This window comes from Pleurodeles waltl, chromosome 3_1 (genome assembly GCF_031143425.1).
Source record: "Pleurodeles waltl isolate 20211129_DDA chromosome 3_1, aPleWal1.hap1.20221129, whole genome shotgun sequence".
NCBI classification, from domain to species: Eukaryota; Metazoa; Chordata; class Amphibia; order Caudata; family Salamandridae; genus Pleurodeles; species Pleurodeles waltl.
Window position 1 is genome coordinate 580005057 of NC_090440.1, and position 18748 is coordinate 580023804.

At 43.6% G+C, this 18748-nt stretch overlaps 1 protein-coding gene across 1 annotated transcript in view; it reads right to left on the bottom strand.

Moving 5' to 3' along the window:
- The window catches only part of PTDSS2 (phosphatidylserine synthase 2), a 298247-nt gene extending 279953 nt beyond the window's left edge, over positions 1-18294 (bottom strand). Inside the window, exon 1 of the mRNA XM_069223022.1 lies at positions 18047-18294. Coding sequence (XP_069079123.1) covers positions 18047-18192 — 146 coding nt within the window. The 5' untranslated portion in view covers positions 18193-18294. The remainder of the gene's footprint in view (positions 1-18046) is intronic.
- Between the last annotated feature and the right edge of the window lie 454 nt (positions 18295-18748).

Consider the following 18748-nt stretch of genomic DNA (forward strand, 5'->3'; position numbering starts at 1 on the left):
GTCCTCACCGTATTTCCTGTGAGGTTTTATTTTCCCCCCAGTTTGTTTGCCCCTGTAATTATGGTCTGAAGCTGTGGCTCTCAATGCTGTCCTGATGTTATGCCATGTGAAAGCAGGAACATTTGTATCCAAATCACATTCTTTTCTGCTCTGGATACCCTGAAAATGTCTTCTTTCCCTTGATGACCTAATCAATGTTTCAGCTTCTTTTCCAGATGACTTGTCTACATTTCGGTATAAACCATCTGTTACAGACTTTTGTTTAGTTCTTGTGTCACCTATTTACGTTCATGTCTCCTTTGCAATCACTCTGCAGAGAGATCTGGGGCTAGATGTAAGTAAATCCGATTTTGCGACTCTCAAATTGCGAGACTGAGCGACTCGCAATTTGAAAGTCGCAAACCCGGTTGCTGGATGGTGTCCCTGACACCATCTGCGAATCGGAAGGGGGTCGCAAAGACCAACCTCATTAATATTAATGAGGTGGGTCGCAATTTGCTACCCCCTTCCAATTTGCAGCACTCACAGGCATGGAGGCCTCCTGGAGACAGCAGACTACCATGTCTGTGACTGCTTTTTAATAAAGCAGTTGTTTTTTTTGTATTGCAGCCCATTTTCCTTACAGGAAAACGAGTTGCAATACACACGAAAAAATGAAACGTTTTTGTTTCATTTTTTCAGAGCCATTCACAAAGGGGAAGGGGTCCCATGGGGACTCCTTCCCTTTTGCGAATGGGTTAGCACCCATTTGAAATTCGCTGTTTGCACCATGCAACACACTTGCTACATCTGGCCCCTGATCACAGCAGCACATTGTTTTCAAAGTGTATGCTTGTGACAAAATCCTCTCTTTCGGAGCACAGCTAGATTTGTATTATAATATCCCTTGGTCATTCCATATCAGCATTCTGCAATCGGACTACACTGTGCTCTTTCAATCCAAACTACAACATCGGTCTTCTTTCAGGACACTTCTAATATGGTCCACACACAAATGCTTACATTGTCTCCGTCCGTTCCTTCTTCAAAAGTTCCAGATGAAACATGCTGTCCCTCCAGGATCTATTTTCAAGATACTCATATTTTGCCAGTAACAATTGTATTTGTGTTTACAGTTGGCAAATGGTGATGGTAACCACTAGATCAGATTCCACTGAGTTTCATAGTTTGGGTTTAGGTTCTTCAAGCCTCCTTTCCATGCTTTACAGATCTGCTTTAATCTTTGCTACATCCCTTCCAACTTCGACTCTGTTTCTGGAGTCCATCACTTATAATTTTTTCTAGGTCTGTTTTGAATTCCATCAAACAGCCCTTTACATCTTCCTTGGTGAGAGCCTTCAATTATTTTGACGACATTTCTGCTGGGTCTCCTTCTGAGGAGCTGCCTTCTGTTGGGGCACGGATGAAAACAGATTTTGGGATCTGGTGAGGTTCCTTGCACATGAGGTTCTTACCAGTGCCCATCTATGCATCAAACTTGACACATTGGATTCCCACTGCTGGTTTGTGAGATATTCAATTTTGGTTTTACTAATTAGATATGTCCACAGAGACAGTTCAGGTCACAAACTCATTCCGCTATCCGAGTAACTCTATTTTCAGCTACCATGAAGTAGCTCTTTGTTTTCCTGGAAGTTGTGTAAAACCTCTTCCGATTTCATCCAGTTTAAAAGTAAATGTACACTTTATGACTTACTGCTTGCATCTTTTACCGAGCCTGTCCACACTGCTTTCCACTATTGTTTCCTCCTCTCTCAGTCTGTTCATTCTTGTAACTTGCTTGCTTCAGTGCAGGCACCAGTTCTAATAATCCTCAAAATAGACCCACTGTCTTAGGCAGGAGAGGACTGTTGTGCATGGTTTTCAGCCACCGCTCAACCACAATCCCTGACATTCAATTTCCTCTGTCCTCTTTACTTCCCAAGCAAACCACTAGGGTTGAACTCTTGTCCCTGTGCTTGTTTCATGCTGTTTCAACTTCAGCACTGGAAGTCACCACTGTGCTACGTTCTGTGTTTTAAGTGGGTGGAGAAAGAGGGAGGCCTATTTGTCGCTTTGTGGCACCTCTGTGGCCCTGTTATGATCTTCAGTTGCTCATGGCTGTTTTGGAGATCTTTTCTCCGTATTGTCCATGCTGGCTTTCCACTAGTTCAAGTACTGGACTCTGTGCATCCACCTTTCTTGTAACCAGGGCATTATTTCAAATGAAGACAACACTCCTGCTCACGTTCAGCACTCCAAGGTGACCTGAGGGTGGGTTGGAGGTGAGGGGGCTCTCCCACTTCTCTGTTGCTCTTTAGTGTTGGATTTGCCATCAGAACTGCTACTAGCCTGTTGTTTTCTTTTACGGGTCTTGGAATAACCAAGGGTCTATTTTATGCTGCTGCCATTTTGGGGTGTTCTCCAAAATATAAATTTGTATAACTCCTATATTCCTAGCTCTCGCAATGTTCTGTTAAGTACTCAGAGCCAGTGCCACTTCTGCCCAAGAGTGATGGGCTTAATTTGATAATTTCTTCAGACAGTTTGTGATGCTCACTATAACTTGGAAAATGAAGAACTGGCTAGAATTCTTTGTAGGACAGAATTCTTGGTAAGACTTTTCTGGTGCTTCGCCATGATCTTTACTACAACCAACCAAAATTCTACAATTAGTTTGAGGAATATGCCACAATTCTGAAATCTCTGGTTACAAGAGGGTATTTGCAACCGCTTTGTGTACCCCCTTAACTTTGGTTTAACAAAGTAACAGATTTTATCATTGGTTTGCCTCTGTTCAACGGTCATCAGTTATTAATGGTCATAGTCTCTAAGAAAGCACATTTTTAATTTTTCCTGTCCATTCCTTTATCAACTCAGAAGCGTAAACAGTTTCTCATTGACATTTTTTGTTTTCATGGACTCCATGATACAATCATTTCTGACAGTGAATCTCTGGTTGTTTCTCGTGTTTGAAAATCTTGTTGTTCCTTGCATGTCATTCTACAACCTTTATTGTCTGGTTATCATCCACACACTAATGGGCACACTTAAAGGGTTATTCAGTGTTTAAAAAATATTTTCAATGTAAATGCATTGCAAACTGAAGTAATTAGCCCAAATATTTACTATTAGCTGAGTTGCCAACAATTACACCACCTACTCAGCTACAAGGGTTTCATCATTCTTCTGTATTACACAAGTCTATTCACAATCTTTTACTTCCTTTCTCTGAAAACTCCTCTGGTTCCTGCTGCTTCTAATATTTCTAAAATGATTACTAAGAAATAGCTCTACAGCAAGCCAAATAACTCAACACTCAAGCTTTTGTTTCTTTGCACTTTCCTAGCAAGTCGGGTACTCTTGAGGAGGGTAGCACTGTTGTGGCTTCTGGGCAGAGAGGAGTTGCAGATATGAGAACTGTCACACAGAGAGGAACGAGGGTTGTGGAGCCACCCCATTTGCATCTGCTCAGCAGACGAGAGTTGCAGGGTCAGACCTGTGTGACTCTGTGAATATGGCTTACCTGCGCTGACTTGTTTTCCCCCTGACCTGGGCACAACATGCCCTAGTCAATTCGAGACTGTTCTTTTCATTTAGGTATTCTGTAGAAGACCCGATCTGGCAGCAGCACTACATCTGGCAAAGGAAATCATTAGACTGGTGTTGAAAACCTGTAATTATGTTATTTTTAGTAGACTGGAATTTTCCATAGAATTTAATTTCAAATATCACAGTCCTTCTGGTTTCCTTTTCCTTACTGCCATATCCAACAGGGCTTCTTGATGTCCCATTTCAAGCCTTCCGTTTGGCACTATGTAAGGAAGTTCAAAGCAACTGTCAATTGCTTTGCAGTGCATTCAAAGTTGTTTTTTCAACATTTTCAATGCCCCTTATTCTATATTTTTCTCCCTACTTTTCCAGCTTCTAGTTCCAGTTTATGTACACTTCACCCCTTTCTTGCTTTGGTCTTGCTAGTGCTCCATTGCAGAATAAGCATTTTTTTTTTTATCACCCGAGTCCTCCTTAATTCTTACTGGGCCTACAATTTTTCCATCAGCTACAGACTTTTTTATGCCTTTGGGACTTTTTTCGCAAGCTTTGGGATATTTACATAGCGCTATTGTCATTCGTATAACTTGCAGCACTGGAGAACAATATTTTCAGATTCGCCAGCACCACAAGGTCATACGAATGGCAATAGTGCTATGCAAATATCACTCCACTGCATACAAAAAAAAAGTACAAATAAAATTCCATTTTCAACACCAACAGCTGTAACTTTCACAAATGCAAGACCAATTGTATTGCACATGTTTGTTAGGAAGAAGAAAAGACTCCTGGCGATACACAAAGAGAAAGGTCCATAAGATCGTGCACTGCGACGGCACGCCTGAGCTGTGTACATTGCTAGTCAGTTGGTATATTGAGGTTGCCCTGTTCTAATGTGAGAGGGATGAGGAGAACACGCTTAATACCTTTTATGAAACTCAGTGAGCTGGACTGAATAGAGAGGCCAGGCGGTATGTAAGGTGTTCGTGTGACCTGAGTAAGTGTTAAGCTCCAGGATTGTGAATTTGGAGACCAGGCCGCTGTGCGCTAATTTCAGCAGTGTTTCTGGCAGTGAAAGCTGGGGTACCAAGTGGTCCTGCTACAGCAGAAAAACAACAGATCCTCACACTGCTGACCTTGCGCTCATGCTCAATTAAACCTCTACCTGTCCCATCACTAACACTGGGTAAATTAAGCAATTGGGCTCACCGCCATTCTCCCACACAAACATGCGCACAGGACAGAAAATTCCTTGAAATAGGCTCCGAAGATTGGAAGCAAATTAGAGTGCGCTCAATAGAGACCCCTTTTCATCTGCCGCATGCATAGAACGGAACACACAAGAGTGTAATTTCATGAGAAACGGCAAAGACATAGGAAAAAGAACAAGTAATTAAATAAAACATAGAGGTGGGCGAGTTGTGCAGAATGAAAGAAAGGCATCGCCACCATATGTGAACATACAGCGTGGCCTGCCGCACAGTAACAATTAAAGGAACTGGAATGCCTCGTGCTCCGAGGAAACTAAGTAGAACAAGGAGAACGCCTAGAGCTGACGACTTTGGAACGGAGGACCCGGGTTCGAGTCATGGCATAGGTTTAACATCACTTAATCTCACCATGCCTACAAAAAAATATTATGTCCTTGTGTAATGTAGCTGGTACTCATGTAAAGCCTCCAATACATTTGGGTCGAGTTTGGGCTACATTAGCATTACAAAGGTAAAATAAGTAATTAAATAAACAAGTGGGCCTTTGCCCTTGCTCCAATATGATTAAGATAACAGTCTGATTTACAGCAAAGCTAAGCTGACAGCAAGAATGCTCTGCAAATTAAAAGGGAAGCTTTGCTGAACACGAGCAGGAAATGAATGTTTTGCATGCTTTTCAATTGTATGAATGGGTTGGTCATCAAAGCCACGACATTTCAAGGACAGTTATCGTCTGTGTTCCTATTAGGTTTTAGTGATAAGGCATCAAGTAATCCTTTTGTTAAACTGCAGATACTGCATGAGAACCACTGTGTTGTCAGATGTATTTACTTTGCTGCCACAGTGACACTTTAATTGTTAATTTGTGCTTTTTTCTTTATGAAGTGCATATTGATTTGAAACCATAGGTTGTCAAAGACACTGTGCTACTTATAATCTCACGTGCAGATTAATTTGTTTTACTTTGGTGCTAAGGTAACATGTTGGATTTACAACTTTTGTTTATTCCGAAGCAAAGATGTGGCATTAAAAGGCTATTGTAAAGATGTAACAAAAACATTGGCCAATCGTCAAAATGATTTACTATGCATTATTTTGCTGCGTATCTTTTCAGTTAAACACTGGCAAAGCAAACTTAAATGTCTTACTCTTTTTTTTGAGGTACAGCATAACCAAGCTACTGTACTTTGTTCTACAAAGGAGCATTACTCTCAGATTTCATAATGTTACAGCAATGAGTGTTACTTCATTATGAGATGTCCGTCTTGCTGGGAACAACATATACAAAGATGTCCAACTATTACCAAACACTTACCCTAAGAAAGAGCAAGATGGATAATGCTTTTTTAAACAAAATATCCAGGTGAATCTGAGCTTCTAGGGCTCAGTACTATTTAAACTGAGGAGACTGTGGAACTTGGAAAGAGCCGGACAACTTGCCACACATTGGATCTGACTGAGAATATCTACCTCTAACGTGCCAAAAGTTCTAAATAATTACATTAATCGTAAAATGTATGCTACGCGTGCAACAAATATGTGCGTAGGTTGTCTGTGCACTCTGATACTAAGAATACATGTAATTGTGCGTAGGCGCCAAGTTTTGCTGCTACTTTCATGTACGGTTTGAAAAGTACAGATTCCTTTGTAAAATATGGGTGTATGGTGAAATGAAGGTGACAGCGAAATGCTCGAAGGGGGTACCAAACAAGAAATTCCAGTTCTCATGACTGCACCGCGCTCCAGATTTCTGAAAGTGAAATTCTGCTTTCTGAAAAGATGCCAGATGCTGACTACATACAATGCCAGACCCACTCACAGTCTCTGTGTATATAATATATATATATATATATATATATATACACACATACACACACTTGTGTGCATATATTACCTACTGATGATCTAGGACCTACTTTCCATAAAAAAAAAAAAAAAAAGCACTTTTAGACTTGGCTATATCTTTTGTGCCGCTTTACATTTCCCATGTTAATTCCCATAAACTACCTGCAGCCAGAACCGCTGAACAGAATTACACCAAATTTGGCAGAAAGGTAGCTTTTGGTCCAGAGATCGTGCTTTTTCTTATTTGGTGAAAATCCATTCAGTAGTCTGAGATATCAAAGGAAATTCAAAATGTGTGTATCTAGAGGCTCAAACACTTCATGAATCTTCCCGATCCATGCAGAGCTCGGACTGTCTGCCAACACTTCAACCAGGAAGTGCTGGCAGTTATTTTGAGACTCAGCTTCAGCCCAAATGCAGTGTGGGGTGCCAGGCTGGATTAACGTATTAGAATTAAGCAAAAACAAAAAAACAAAAAAAAACTGAAATTGACAAAGACCACAAAAGTTTACAAGGATGTTATAGTTAGACTCACATTTTAAATGTGCAAAACCAGAGAAATTCAACTGTTATTTCAAGTAACTGTAACTCATGCTCTAAGATAACTATAACTTGCACCCTCGCCATGCACTGCTAAGTACTCCAGATATTACAGCACTCATGACACCATTGATAATGTCAACGTAACATTTACAGTAACATTATTGAGGAGAAACCTGTTCATAGTTACCTTAGGACACGAGTTATAGCTACTTGAAATAGCCAACTATAACAGGTGAATTTCTATGTTTTTGAACATTTGAAATGTGGGCTTAACTAGAACGTCTCTGTAACCTTTTTTTTTTTTTTTTTAAGTGTGTGGGTATAGAATATATACACACACACACACACACACACCACACACGTGTAGAGAACTCAAAGATGGGAAACTGCATTATTAGACTCAAAACCTGCGCTCAGCAGCAGGTGCACAGTAGGGAGAATGCAGAAAATGCCCTCACTCCTGAGATAAGATTTTCTAAAAGGAGACACTTGGGAGATGTGTGATGAATCATTAACATATATTTGGACCAACTGTCACATACATACATGATTGAATAGATTAGACAGATGTGAATCGGACATGGAGCATTTTACACCAGTTCTTCTACGGCATTATGGTAGAGGCAACTCAATCATTTCTCACATTTTAAATGATTTAGTAGTGGAGTGCTTAGAAATGGTGACAATCTCCAGTCAAGTGTTTTATTGTTCTTACCACTTCAGAGTATTCTTTTTATTTTGGATGAATCTTCACTTGTTCGGTATTTCAACACAGCTATATTAAATAGCATGTAACAAAACGGAACTAGAAGGCTACTCTTTAATGAGTAACAACTGGAACGAGAGTAAATAAAACTGAACTACATCCCTTGAAGGGTTGGTGCAGCATGAGCGGTGTGTGCATCACTAGGAGAAGGAAGCAGGGTATTAGCTTACCTGGCCAATGACTTTAGGGATCAGAGACATATTTCCTGAGCACAAGGTTATGAATTAATATTTAAACAAGCACTAGCAATGTCTATGAGTATTTATTGGGATGCACCCTCCTCACACATTCATACTCCTCCTCGTACACACACAAACCCTTGCACCGGGCACCCTCAGCATGCATTCACACAGACAACCTCTGCGTACACTCGTACAGGCACCTCCCACACGCCCCCCAACAGGGACCACTACATTCACAGAGTGCTTGCACTCACACACAGGAACCCATCCCCTACAGGCCAAACTCACCAACACTCTTCAGGCACACAAGCACTGACTCCCTGTAGGCACCCTCTGAACTCACTTGCAAAGGCACCACCGACTCACTCCGTGCACGCAAACCCCCTCGAAAGGGATCTCCTGCATGCACGTTCTACATGTGCCTGTGCACTCAACCATTACAGGCATGCTGTGCACTCACAGGAAATCCCCTGATCTCGTCCGTACACAAAAAAGCAATCCCTGCACCCACAGGCACATTGCTCCCCTTGCACAATCTGAACACACACATGGGCAGAGTACACTCACACTCTAAGGTTACCTCCTGAACTCAAATTCTACATGCACTTCCAAACTTACCAAAGTGCCCAGGCCGCACTCACCCTCAACAAGCATCCCTACACTGACTACCCACAGCAGGAACCCCATTTACACACACAGACACCCCTTGCATAAACATACACATGCAGCTCCCTCACACACACCTGCACTCAGACAGCACCATGCACTGCACCCACCCACAAGCACAACCTGGAGTCACTTCCTAGGCACTCCCGTTCTCACCCTCCACAAGCACTCCCTACTAGCATCTCCTCCTATCGTCCCCTACAGCCACCCCATGCAATGACCCTCTTCAGGTACCTCCTGCACAGGCATTTCCTGTCCTGACTTCCTACAGGAGGCCCATGGCATTCACAAAGGCAATCCTTTTACTCACACCATAAGAAACATCAGACTCTCAAACCTATAGGCATTGTGATGTGCCTCTTTCTGTATGGTCACCCCAATTTTCTTGTGGGCTTTAGCTGCTGGTTTTTCAACTCTGCACTGGGGCGCTACTAACCAGGCCTCAGTGTATGTGCTCTGATCTCAAACATGTTGAAACTAGATTACTCAAAACTTGTTGAAATTGCCTCTTTAAACTTTCCTATAAGGTTATAGGATATGGTATTCCAAAATACATCCATGCAATAGAAGGTTAAATGTTACTTATGGTCTAAAGCACTAATGTGCCATCCACTAGTATGAAAAGTCCAACATGCCTTAAGGCCTACCACTGTATCCTGGCTGCTGTAGTTTTACAACTGCAGCCCACCTGTCTGAATGACCCTTTTGACAGAAGGACACCAGAAGGCTGAATTTCATAGGAAAGGAAATATGATTTTTATTAAGCTATAGTTTCCCAGTATGAAGCTCCTGAATACTAATTTGCATTAGCCTTCAACTGTCACACAGCTAGTAAATAGCCCTGAGGAGATGTGAAATCTGTTCCAAGAACAATGCCCATTCAGAGGGTGCTGGCAGGGGGGCCCCTGCACTGCCTAAGACATGGTTGCGGGCAGTGCAGGGGCCCCCTGTAGCTCCCAGCACTGGCTTTCTGTCAGCCTTTCTCTGGCAGTGAAAGGCTGAAATTGTCATCAGCACGCCAGTGCTGCCATTGGCACTGCCTCCCCATCGGGATCCGTGATCCTGGCAGTGGCGGTCTCCTTGCGGTCCCACCATCAGGTTTGTAATCTGGCACTCAGACCGCCAGAAGCGCAGCGGTCCCACCACCACTGCGAGTTTGGCATTCTAAAGACCACCAAACTCATAATGAGTCCCTAAGTCCGAAGGTAAAATCTTGATTGGGCAAAGGCAACAAAAGTAGCTGACCAGCAAGAGGACTTCTCTAGGCACGAAATTCAAGTTTTCCCACTTAGAGCTTTTCTCATCAAAACTAATCTCTTCACCTGAACCTCATCCAAAAACGATCAGACGTTGTGGAGCCCTCCTCAATCACAGACTTATGCCTAGCCATGCTGAAGGATTTTGACTTCCAGAAAACCCTCTGACTGGGTCAAACCTGGTTGGTGTATCAGACCTACATTCTATCGGCCTGAAATTGTGCCTAGGTCACGGTATACCACAACCAGCTGACCTGCTTTGGTACCTGGGGCTTCTTGGTGCTATTTTTACTTAAATCTTCTACAAATCATATCTTTGGTTCTCCTTACTGGATTTCTTGGTGTCATTTTGTGCATTCAATTATTTTCTATTTTTATAAACTGGAGTGGGATTTTTATTGTGTTGTGTGTTTGACTTCTTAACCTTTTTGGTACTTCTAAAAGTGTTACTCATTTTCTCTGATTTAAGCCGGTCTGCTCTTTGTTTTAGCTGCCAGAGGTTGAGTTCAGGTTTAAATTATTGACACCTTTATCTGGTCCTTAAAACAGTGCCTTTATTACTTGTGGAGGACATCAATCCACCCCAAATAATACACTTTCTCACAGGCATCACATGCAGTGTCCCCCATAGACATCCTTAAAACTCACAAGCACCACCTGCACTTACCACCTTACACAACCCCCGTACGCACCTTTTGCAATCACAAAGGCATGCATGCACCGTCCGCAGGTACTCCATGTACTCAATTAGCAAGTCTCCACCCCGATCCTTGGGCCCAGCAGACACACTCACAATGATAATTTCATCTTAAAATAAAAAGGTAGGAGCACACCTAATCTGCAGATGCTAAAGATCCAGTGCCTTACCTAGCCCAGTACAAGCTCAATGAATGAATAAATAAAATACATAAAAAAAAAAAACATAACCTAGATCTGTGGGAGGAAAGCCCTCAAAAATGAAGTGGTTAAAGCGGATATGCAGGTGCTTCACCATCTAGAAGATCTTAAGGAGCTGTGAATCGAAGGATTTAAAACAATCCATACGTCCATCTGCATAGGGGTCAGAACAGATTTGTTCTTTGTCACTTAGATGGTTGTATTTGGTGAATCTCAATCCTGTTTACAGACATCAAAACTCTCTCAACTTTGTAGTACTTTAAAAAACGTGTCTTTGTTTCAATCTGCATGGGTACACGTCAGGGATGCCCTCTGTCCTCACTGCTGTTTGCCCTTACCACAGAACCTCTGGATAAGTTTGATACGATGTGATGCTCGCGTCTGGGGCTGTCACTGGGAGGGGGGCATTGAAGACTGAACTGCTCTCTATGCAGATTATGTCCTGCTCCCTCTCGGCAATCCACAATCCTCAGGCCCTAGAGGTCTTGAAATTCTCCATCTCTATGAGAAAGTCTTAGGCCTGTGAATTAATATAAGCAAGTCCCTCTGGGTGGTGGTGGCTGGTGAGGCCCCAGCACAACACTGGTGCCCCGACATACTGGTCAGACAGAATTCTTATGTATCTAGGGATTCAGATCTCATGTCTTCTGGACATGGCATGGTCCTTCAATATTTGTCCCCTTCAATCTGCCTTGAATTGGGACCTGCGTAGACAGCTGCCTTTTAATCGGACGGGACGCACTGCAGCATTTAAAATGATGTGCCTCCTCCGGTACATGTATATTCTTGGGAACTTTCCATATCTGGTTCCTCAGTGTGGTTACGCTCCCTCACCTTGAGACGGGCGTCCTTTGGTGTGGGCGAGACCGGGTGGCTTTTGCCTTAGTGCAGAAATCACCTTTTTGATGGAGGCCTTGGCATGACTGATAACTATGGATACTATATTGCTGCACTTTTAGTTCCCATCAATGAATGGGATACAGGTGGGAGGAGGACCCCACATACCATCTAGAACTACAACTTCTGGGGTTTGAGGGTCTTCTCGACCTGTTTTAAAGAAACCGGATGCCTTTGACGGTGGCCTCATGCACCTGGGTGATGGCACTTTGTTGGAGGGCGGCACTGCCCTTTATCCAATGGAACCACCACCTTACAAACATGACTCTTTGTGGCAGGGTAACTTGTTTAAACAAGTATCGGATTCACCTGATGGGACCAAATAGGGATCACATACTTGGGAGAAGTCTACCGAGGAGGGACACCAATGTCCTTTCAAGAACTAAGGAGTTGCGGTCCCACCATCAGGTTTGTAATCTGGCACTCAGACCGCCAGAAGCGCAGCGGTCCCACCACCACTGCGAGTTTGGCATTCTAAAGACCACCAAACTCATAATGAGTCCCTAAGTCCGAAGGTAAAATCTTGATTGGGCAAAGGCAACAAAAGTAGCTGACCAGCAAGAGGACTTCTCTAGGCACGAAATTCAAGTTTTCCCACTTAGAGCTTTTCTCATCAAAACTAATCTCTTCACCTGAACCTCATCCAAAAACGATCAGACGTTGTGGAGCCCTCCTCAATCACAGACTTATGCCTAGCCATGCTGAAGGATTTTGACTTCCAGAAAACCCTCTGACTGGGTCAAACCTGGTTGGTGTATCAGACCTACATTCTATCGGCCTGAAATTGTGCCTAGGTCACGGTATACCACAACCAGCTGACCTGCTTTGGTACCTGGGGCTTCTTGGTGCTATTTTTACTTAAATCTTCTACAAATCATATCTTTGGTTCTCCTTACTGGATTTCTTGGTGTCATTTTGTGCATTCAATTATTTTCTATTTTTATAAACTGGAGTGGGATTTTTATTGTGTTGTGTGTTTGACTTCTTAACCTTTTTGGTACTTCTAAAAGTGTTACTCATTTTCTCTGATTTAAGCCGGTCTGCTCTTTGTTTTAGCTGCCAGAGGTTGAGTTCAGGTTTAAATTATTGACACCTTTATCTGGTCCTTAAAACAGTGCCTTTATTACTTGTGGAGGACATCAATCCACCCCAAATAATACACTTTCTCACAGGCATCACATGCAGTGTCCCCCATAGACATCCTTAAAACTCACAAGCACCACCTGCACTTACCACCTTACACAACCCCCGTACGCACCTTTTGCAATCACAAAGGCATGCATGCACCGTCCGCAGGTACTCCATGTACTCAATTAGCAAGTCTCCACCCCGATCCTTGGGCCCAGCAGACACACTCACAATGATAATTTCATCTTAAAATAAAAAGGTAGGAGCACACCTAATCTGCAGATGCTAAAGATCCAGTGCCTTACCTAGCCCAGTACAAGCTCAATGAATGAATAAATAAAATACATAAAAAAAAAAAAACATAACCTAGATCTGTGGGAGGAAAGCCCTCAAAAATGAAGTGGTTAAAGCGGATATGCAGGTGCTTCACCATCTAGAAGATCTTAAGGAGCTGTGAATCGAAGGATTTAAAACAATCCATACGTCCATCTGCATAGGGGTCAGAACAGATTTGTTCTTTGTCACTTAGATGGTTGTATTTGGTGAATCTCAATCCTGTTTACAGACATCAAAACTCTCTCAACTTTGTAGTACTTTAAAAAACGTGTCTTTGTTTCAATCTGCATGGGTACACGTCAGGGATGCCCTCTGTCCTCACTGCTGTTTGCCCTTACCACAGAACCTCTGGATAAGTTTGATACGATGTGATGCTCGCGTCTGGGGCTGTCACTGGGAGGGGGGCATTGAAGACTGAACTGCTCTCTATGCAGATTATGTCCTGCTCCCTCTCGGCAATCCACAATCCTCAGGCCCTAGAGGTCTTGAAATTCTCCATCTCTATGAGAAAGTCTTAGGCCTGTGAATTAATATAAGCAAGTCCCTCTGGGTGGTGGTGGCTGGTGAGGCCCCAGCACAACACTGGTGCCCCGACATACTGGTCAGACAGAATTCTTATGTATCTAGGGATTCAGATCTCATGTCTTCTGGACATGGCATGGTCCTTCAATATTTGTCCCCTTCAATCTGCCTTGAATTGGGACCTGCGTAGACAGCTGCCTTTTAATCGGACGGGACGCACTGCAGCATTTAAAATGATGTGCCTCCTCCGGTACATGTATATTCTTGGGAACTTTCCATATCTGGTTCCTCAGTGTGGTTACGCTCCCTCACCTTGAGACGGGCGTCCTTTGGTGTGGGCGAGACCGGGTGGCTTTTGCCTTAGTGCAGAAATCACCTTTTTGATGGAGGCCTTGGCATGACTGATAACTATGGATACTATATTGCTGCACTTTTAGTTCCCATCAATGAATGGGATACAGGTGGGAGGAGGACCCCACATACCATCTAGAACTACAACTTCTGGGGTTTGAGGGTCTTCTCGACCTGTTTTAAAGAAACCGGATGCCTTTGACGGTGGCCTCATGCACCTGGGTGATGGCACTTTGTTGGAGGGCGGCACTGCCCTTTATCCAATGGAACCACCACCTTACAAACATGACTCTTTGTGGCAGGGTAACTTGTTTAAACAAGTATCGGATTCACCTGATGGGACCAAATAGGGATCACATACTTGGGAGAAGTCTACCGAGGAGGGACACCAATGTCCTTTCAAGAACTAAGGAGTCAAACCTATGCCATAGACAATTCTTTCTGTACCTCCAGGTGAGCCATGCTTTGTGGGTTCATCTACCACTCGATGCCCAGGTCCCCAAAACATAATCGGCTTGAAAATGAAACATTTAGGAAAGGGAGCTAAATTGGCTGCTTATCACTCTATGATGATCAATGACCTGGACGGGTTTCCTTCCTCTCCGTCAGAGGTGGGAGAGCTGGGTGGGCGAACTGGATGATGACGACAGGAGGGAAGTATGTTTGGCCCCGAGCGAGCTGGCAATTTCCTCACGACTGCGGATGGTCGAGATTAATTATCTTAATACAACATATCTGTACACCTGTGACTACAGCAGATGGGCCTGGTGACTCAGGCCACATGTGCACGATGTTCCTTCACTGATGCCAGCTTCTTTCAAGTGGTCTGGTCTTGTCTCGCCCTATCCCACTTTTGGGATTGGGGTGAGCCATGAGATTTCAGTGGTACCAGGCTAGTCCATTGATTTGGGTCTACTTGGTCTCTTGGAGTAATTTGGAGGGTCATGCTCCGAAAGAAGCTTCATAGGAATGGACTGTTAGGTTACCAAGAGAGATATTGCTGGGTGTTAACTGGTGTGCACATCAAGAAAAACCAATACGAAAGGCAAGGGAATTCCCCCAAAAAAACATGATAAGATATGGAGGAGGTGGTGGGTGTATCACAGGCTACCAGTGTAATAAAGAATGTTGTTCTATATGAATGTTTTGATTCAATATTCTGCTGGCGGTATCATGATAATAATGTCTGTATCACAGTGGATGATGCGTTGTGTTATTAAACTCAATAAAAATGTGGAGTTTAAAAACGTATCACATCAAAAACGATGCACTTGTGCTGGATCAAAACAGAGGACTTAATTCACATCTTTGTAGTTGGCTAAAACTAACATGCAATATAAAACTAAGCTAAGTAACTATGTTGGGCAGTGTGTTTATCGTACGGAGTGTTTCTTTACTTTTCTATGGGAAGCCTCTGCCAAGCATTTGATGACCTACTACACTGGACCTCGTGCTATTTAACCCGACTGCCGCATAATAAATGATTTACAAAAAGAATGAGGCAATGATCATCGCACCCATCATCATAATGGCTATATGTAGCAAAGTTAAATGAAAAAACGAGTTTGTGCTGCAATATAAATGGAGAGTGAAGTACTCAGCCCTGAAGAAGTCCGGTGGTAAATGAAAAGCGTTGGCTACAGTTTTTTGAAGAAGAATATAAATAACGAAAACCTTTTTAAAATCAACCAGATGAGTCTTCATATCATGTGGCTTTGTTGGAATTGATGGACGATATCGGTGGTGTTTTTGATGCTGAGCAATTTTGAGTGCTAGGTTACACGTTTTGTTTACGAATGCCTGTGACAGAATCGTGATCTGTTAATTAATATCACTATAACAATGCAAACACTGTTGTGCAGAGTTCTGTGGAGCTCTGTGTACTTGTCTGTAGTTCATGCAATAACAATTATAAACATTCTATTTGGATGGTAAGAAAACAAATGGAGATGTGCCATTATGCTAGCATTATATGGACTTATTCCCATGACAACTGAGAAATGTGGTTAAAAAGAAAACGATTAAGTCTCAAAATGCCCCACTCAAGACGAATAGTGCATAGGTAAAAGACTACATCATACCAGTTAAAATCCAACTACTCAAAGTCACTTGATAACATCAACCTTTTCTTAATAACTGTGAAGTCAATGGGAAACAACAAAGCGTCGCTCAAGTGAAAAAAAGTAAGATAAAAGGAGATGGGAACTGTGTGATCCAGAGCTGAAAACGAGCTACACCAGCACACAAAGAGCACGAAAAGGCACAAATCAAACATGGAGAAGAGCGTCGGTATCGAAGGAATAGCGGAAGAACTACAGAAGCTATTCTAAACACAAGAACAAGCTCCCAGTCCCACTCGGTCTCGAATAAGAAGACATGGAAAATTACAGCTGGGCTTGGGCGAACAGCCTATATGGGGGGCTCATTTACGGGTCCAAATCCGGAATTGTTCGAGTCGTACACAGTTGCGTAAGGTTGTTGCTCTACCCTTCGTTGTAGCCCCACAGCCTGTGCTTCTAAAGCCTCTGTTGAAAAAAATCCCAACCACTGAATAGTTTGAACAATCCAGCATTCTATACCGATCTGTAGAGTACCATCCTCGCGTAAACAATTAAAACGTGCAACTTCTGTGTTTATATTAACAGCATTAGAAAAACGTGAACTAGAGAAATCATCTAAGAAAGTAACAAGGTTTCTGTAAAGTCGCAGCATGTATTAACATATTGGGCATGCTAGAACATGAAGTTTGTTTTTACTTAAGTGAATAATAATACATTCAAAATTAAATACACAGAATCACACAGCAACACTGGAGCATACGTCTTTAAGCTGCTGCTATACATCTGACGACTGAACTGGAACGAGAGCAGAGCGGATTTACAAGAACACAGGGAGGACGAGCCAAACTATAAACCTAGCTCACATAACCTGGGGGCAGATTACAGGTGACGTCTGCCCTACATACTCAAAACAGGTCCATATTCCATCTGAACCTGGATTAGGCCATTTTAAGGGCATCATAATGCTACGCAATTAAGAGATTTAAGGCTGCTGGGATACCAGTGCGTGGCCTCAAAGTATAGCGGCGATACCATGGAGAGCAGTTGTAGTGCGGCAACACCCTGAAAACCTAGCTGTCACCGAACGAGATCACGTTTGCAGCCTGTCGTTACGCATAACATCTATCGCGGCGAAACACTCATTGTGCCATTATGGCATAAACTGTAACTTAAGGTTGCAGTAAGAGTACAAAAAGCAATTCTTTATACGCTGAACATCTGCCAACGACGCTCAGTTACTGTACATCACTCCATGCATCAGTCAAAATCTGCCACCAACACCGGAGTTGACTGAGAGGCTGCCACAATGCATCATTCACTGTGCGCGAACTGGAGCTGTGTCTCTCTACCATAATTGTCTACGAGAGGCCTTAAAATCGTAAAAAAGGGAGTCAGTACGCATCACCCAATGAGACTGCAAGGGACTGCAGCTGAACTGATCTAAAGGAGAGCAAGAGGAAACTTCACTCCGTGAGACGGCAAGGCTCTCAGTGTACATCAGCGAGACACAAGCTGCCTGCAACTCTGCCGGACTCTAACGACAACCCAGAACAGTGGCTCTTAAGCCAACGGCACAGTGCCAAACCTGCTATTGCACTTCTGTTCCCTCACATTAAAGAACACAGAAGTCTGAGGGAGGATCCTGCGCTCGCTGCCTACCGGCTTGAGCGTTTCTACTGGTGACGTTACCCCACGGGCAACACTGATGTAACAAGTGGACATCTTTCAAATTACCTCGCCACAAGTAAAATCCTGCCCCTGCAGAAGTAGATGTATCTCAACCAGCGCCCAACACCGGGTTAAAGAACTGCCTGTTCCCCGGCCCTTCCTGCGCCTCCCACACCAAGCATCTCACCAGAAGAAGGTATTAGTCCCGTCGTCAAACACCTCTGACTCTCCTTTGTGCGCGGCTCGTTGCTCCACTGCGGAGAGAGAAGCAGATCCGTTCTCATGCCCGAGCGGCGAACCCCGGGCGGTGGCACCCTTTCGACCCTCGTTCATCCTGCGGGTTCAGCACGGGGCCGTTGGACGTAAGAAGGATCAGCTGTGCGCGTGCACCATCAGCTACCACTGTTCTAGCCAGCAATCCTACGCAGCGCGACACTGCCGACGGGGTGACGTCATCCACCCGGATCGCGTGATTAGCGTTGTTGTCAACTGGCATCAAGGGCGGGAGAGTCTTCAACTGGCTGGGCAGGGAGGACCTTGGCGGCCCCACATGCCCCAGGACGCACTTCAGCACATCAGCCAGTGCATGCAGCATTCCGAGCAGTGTCAATAATACACCCACTGTCAGCGCTCTCAACAAAACACATCCAGAGCCTGCGTGCCAAAGTAACGTGTGTACAGTGGTTAGCAGTCACCGGGAATTCTACACTCCAGTTCTTATTTTCTCTTCAACAACCGCTGGGTCTTAGGTATAGTAATCGCAACGAATAGAAACATTAACATAGGTCGAAGATCCTCACACTTTAAAAAGTATTTTAGAAGACAGGTACCGCGTGCACTCACAGCATTAGGGGGTGCGCACACACCCGAAGACATGCACATTTATGTA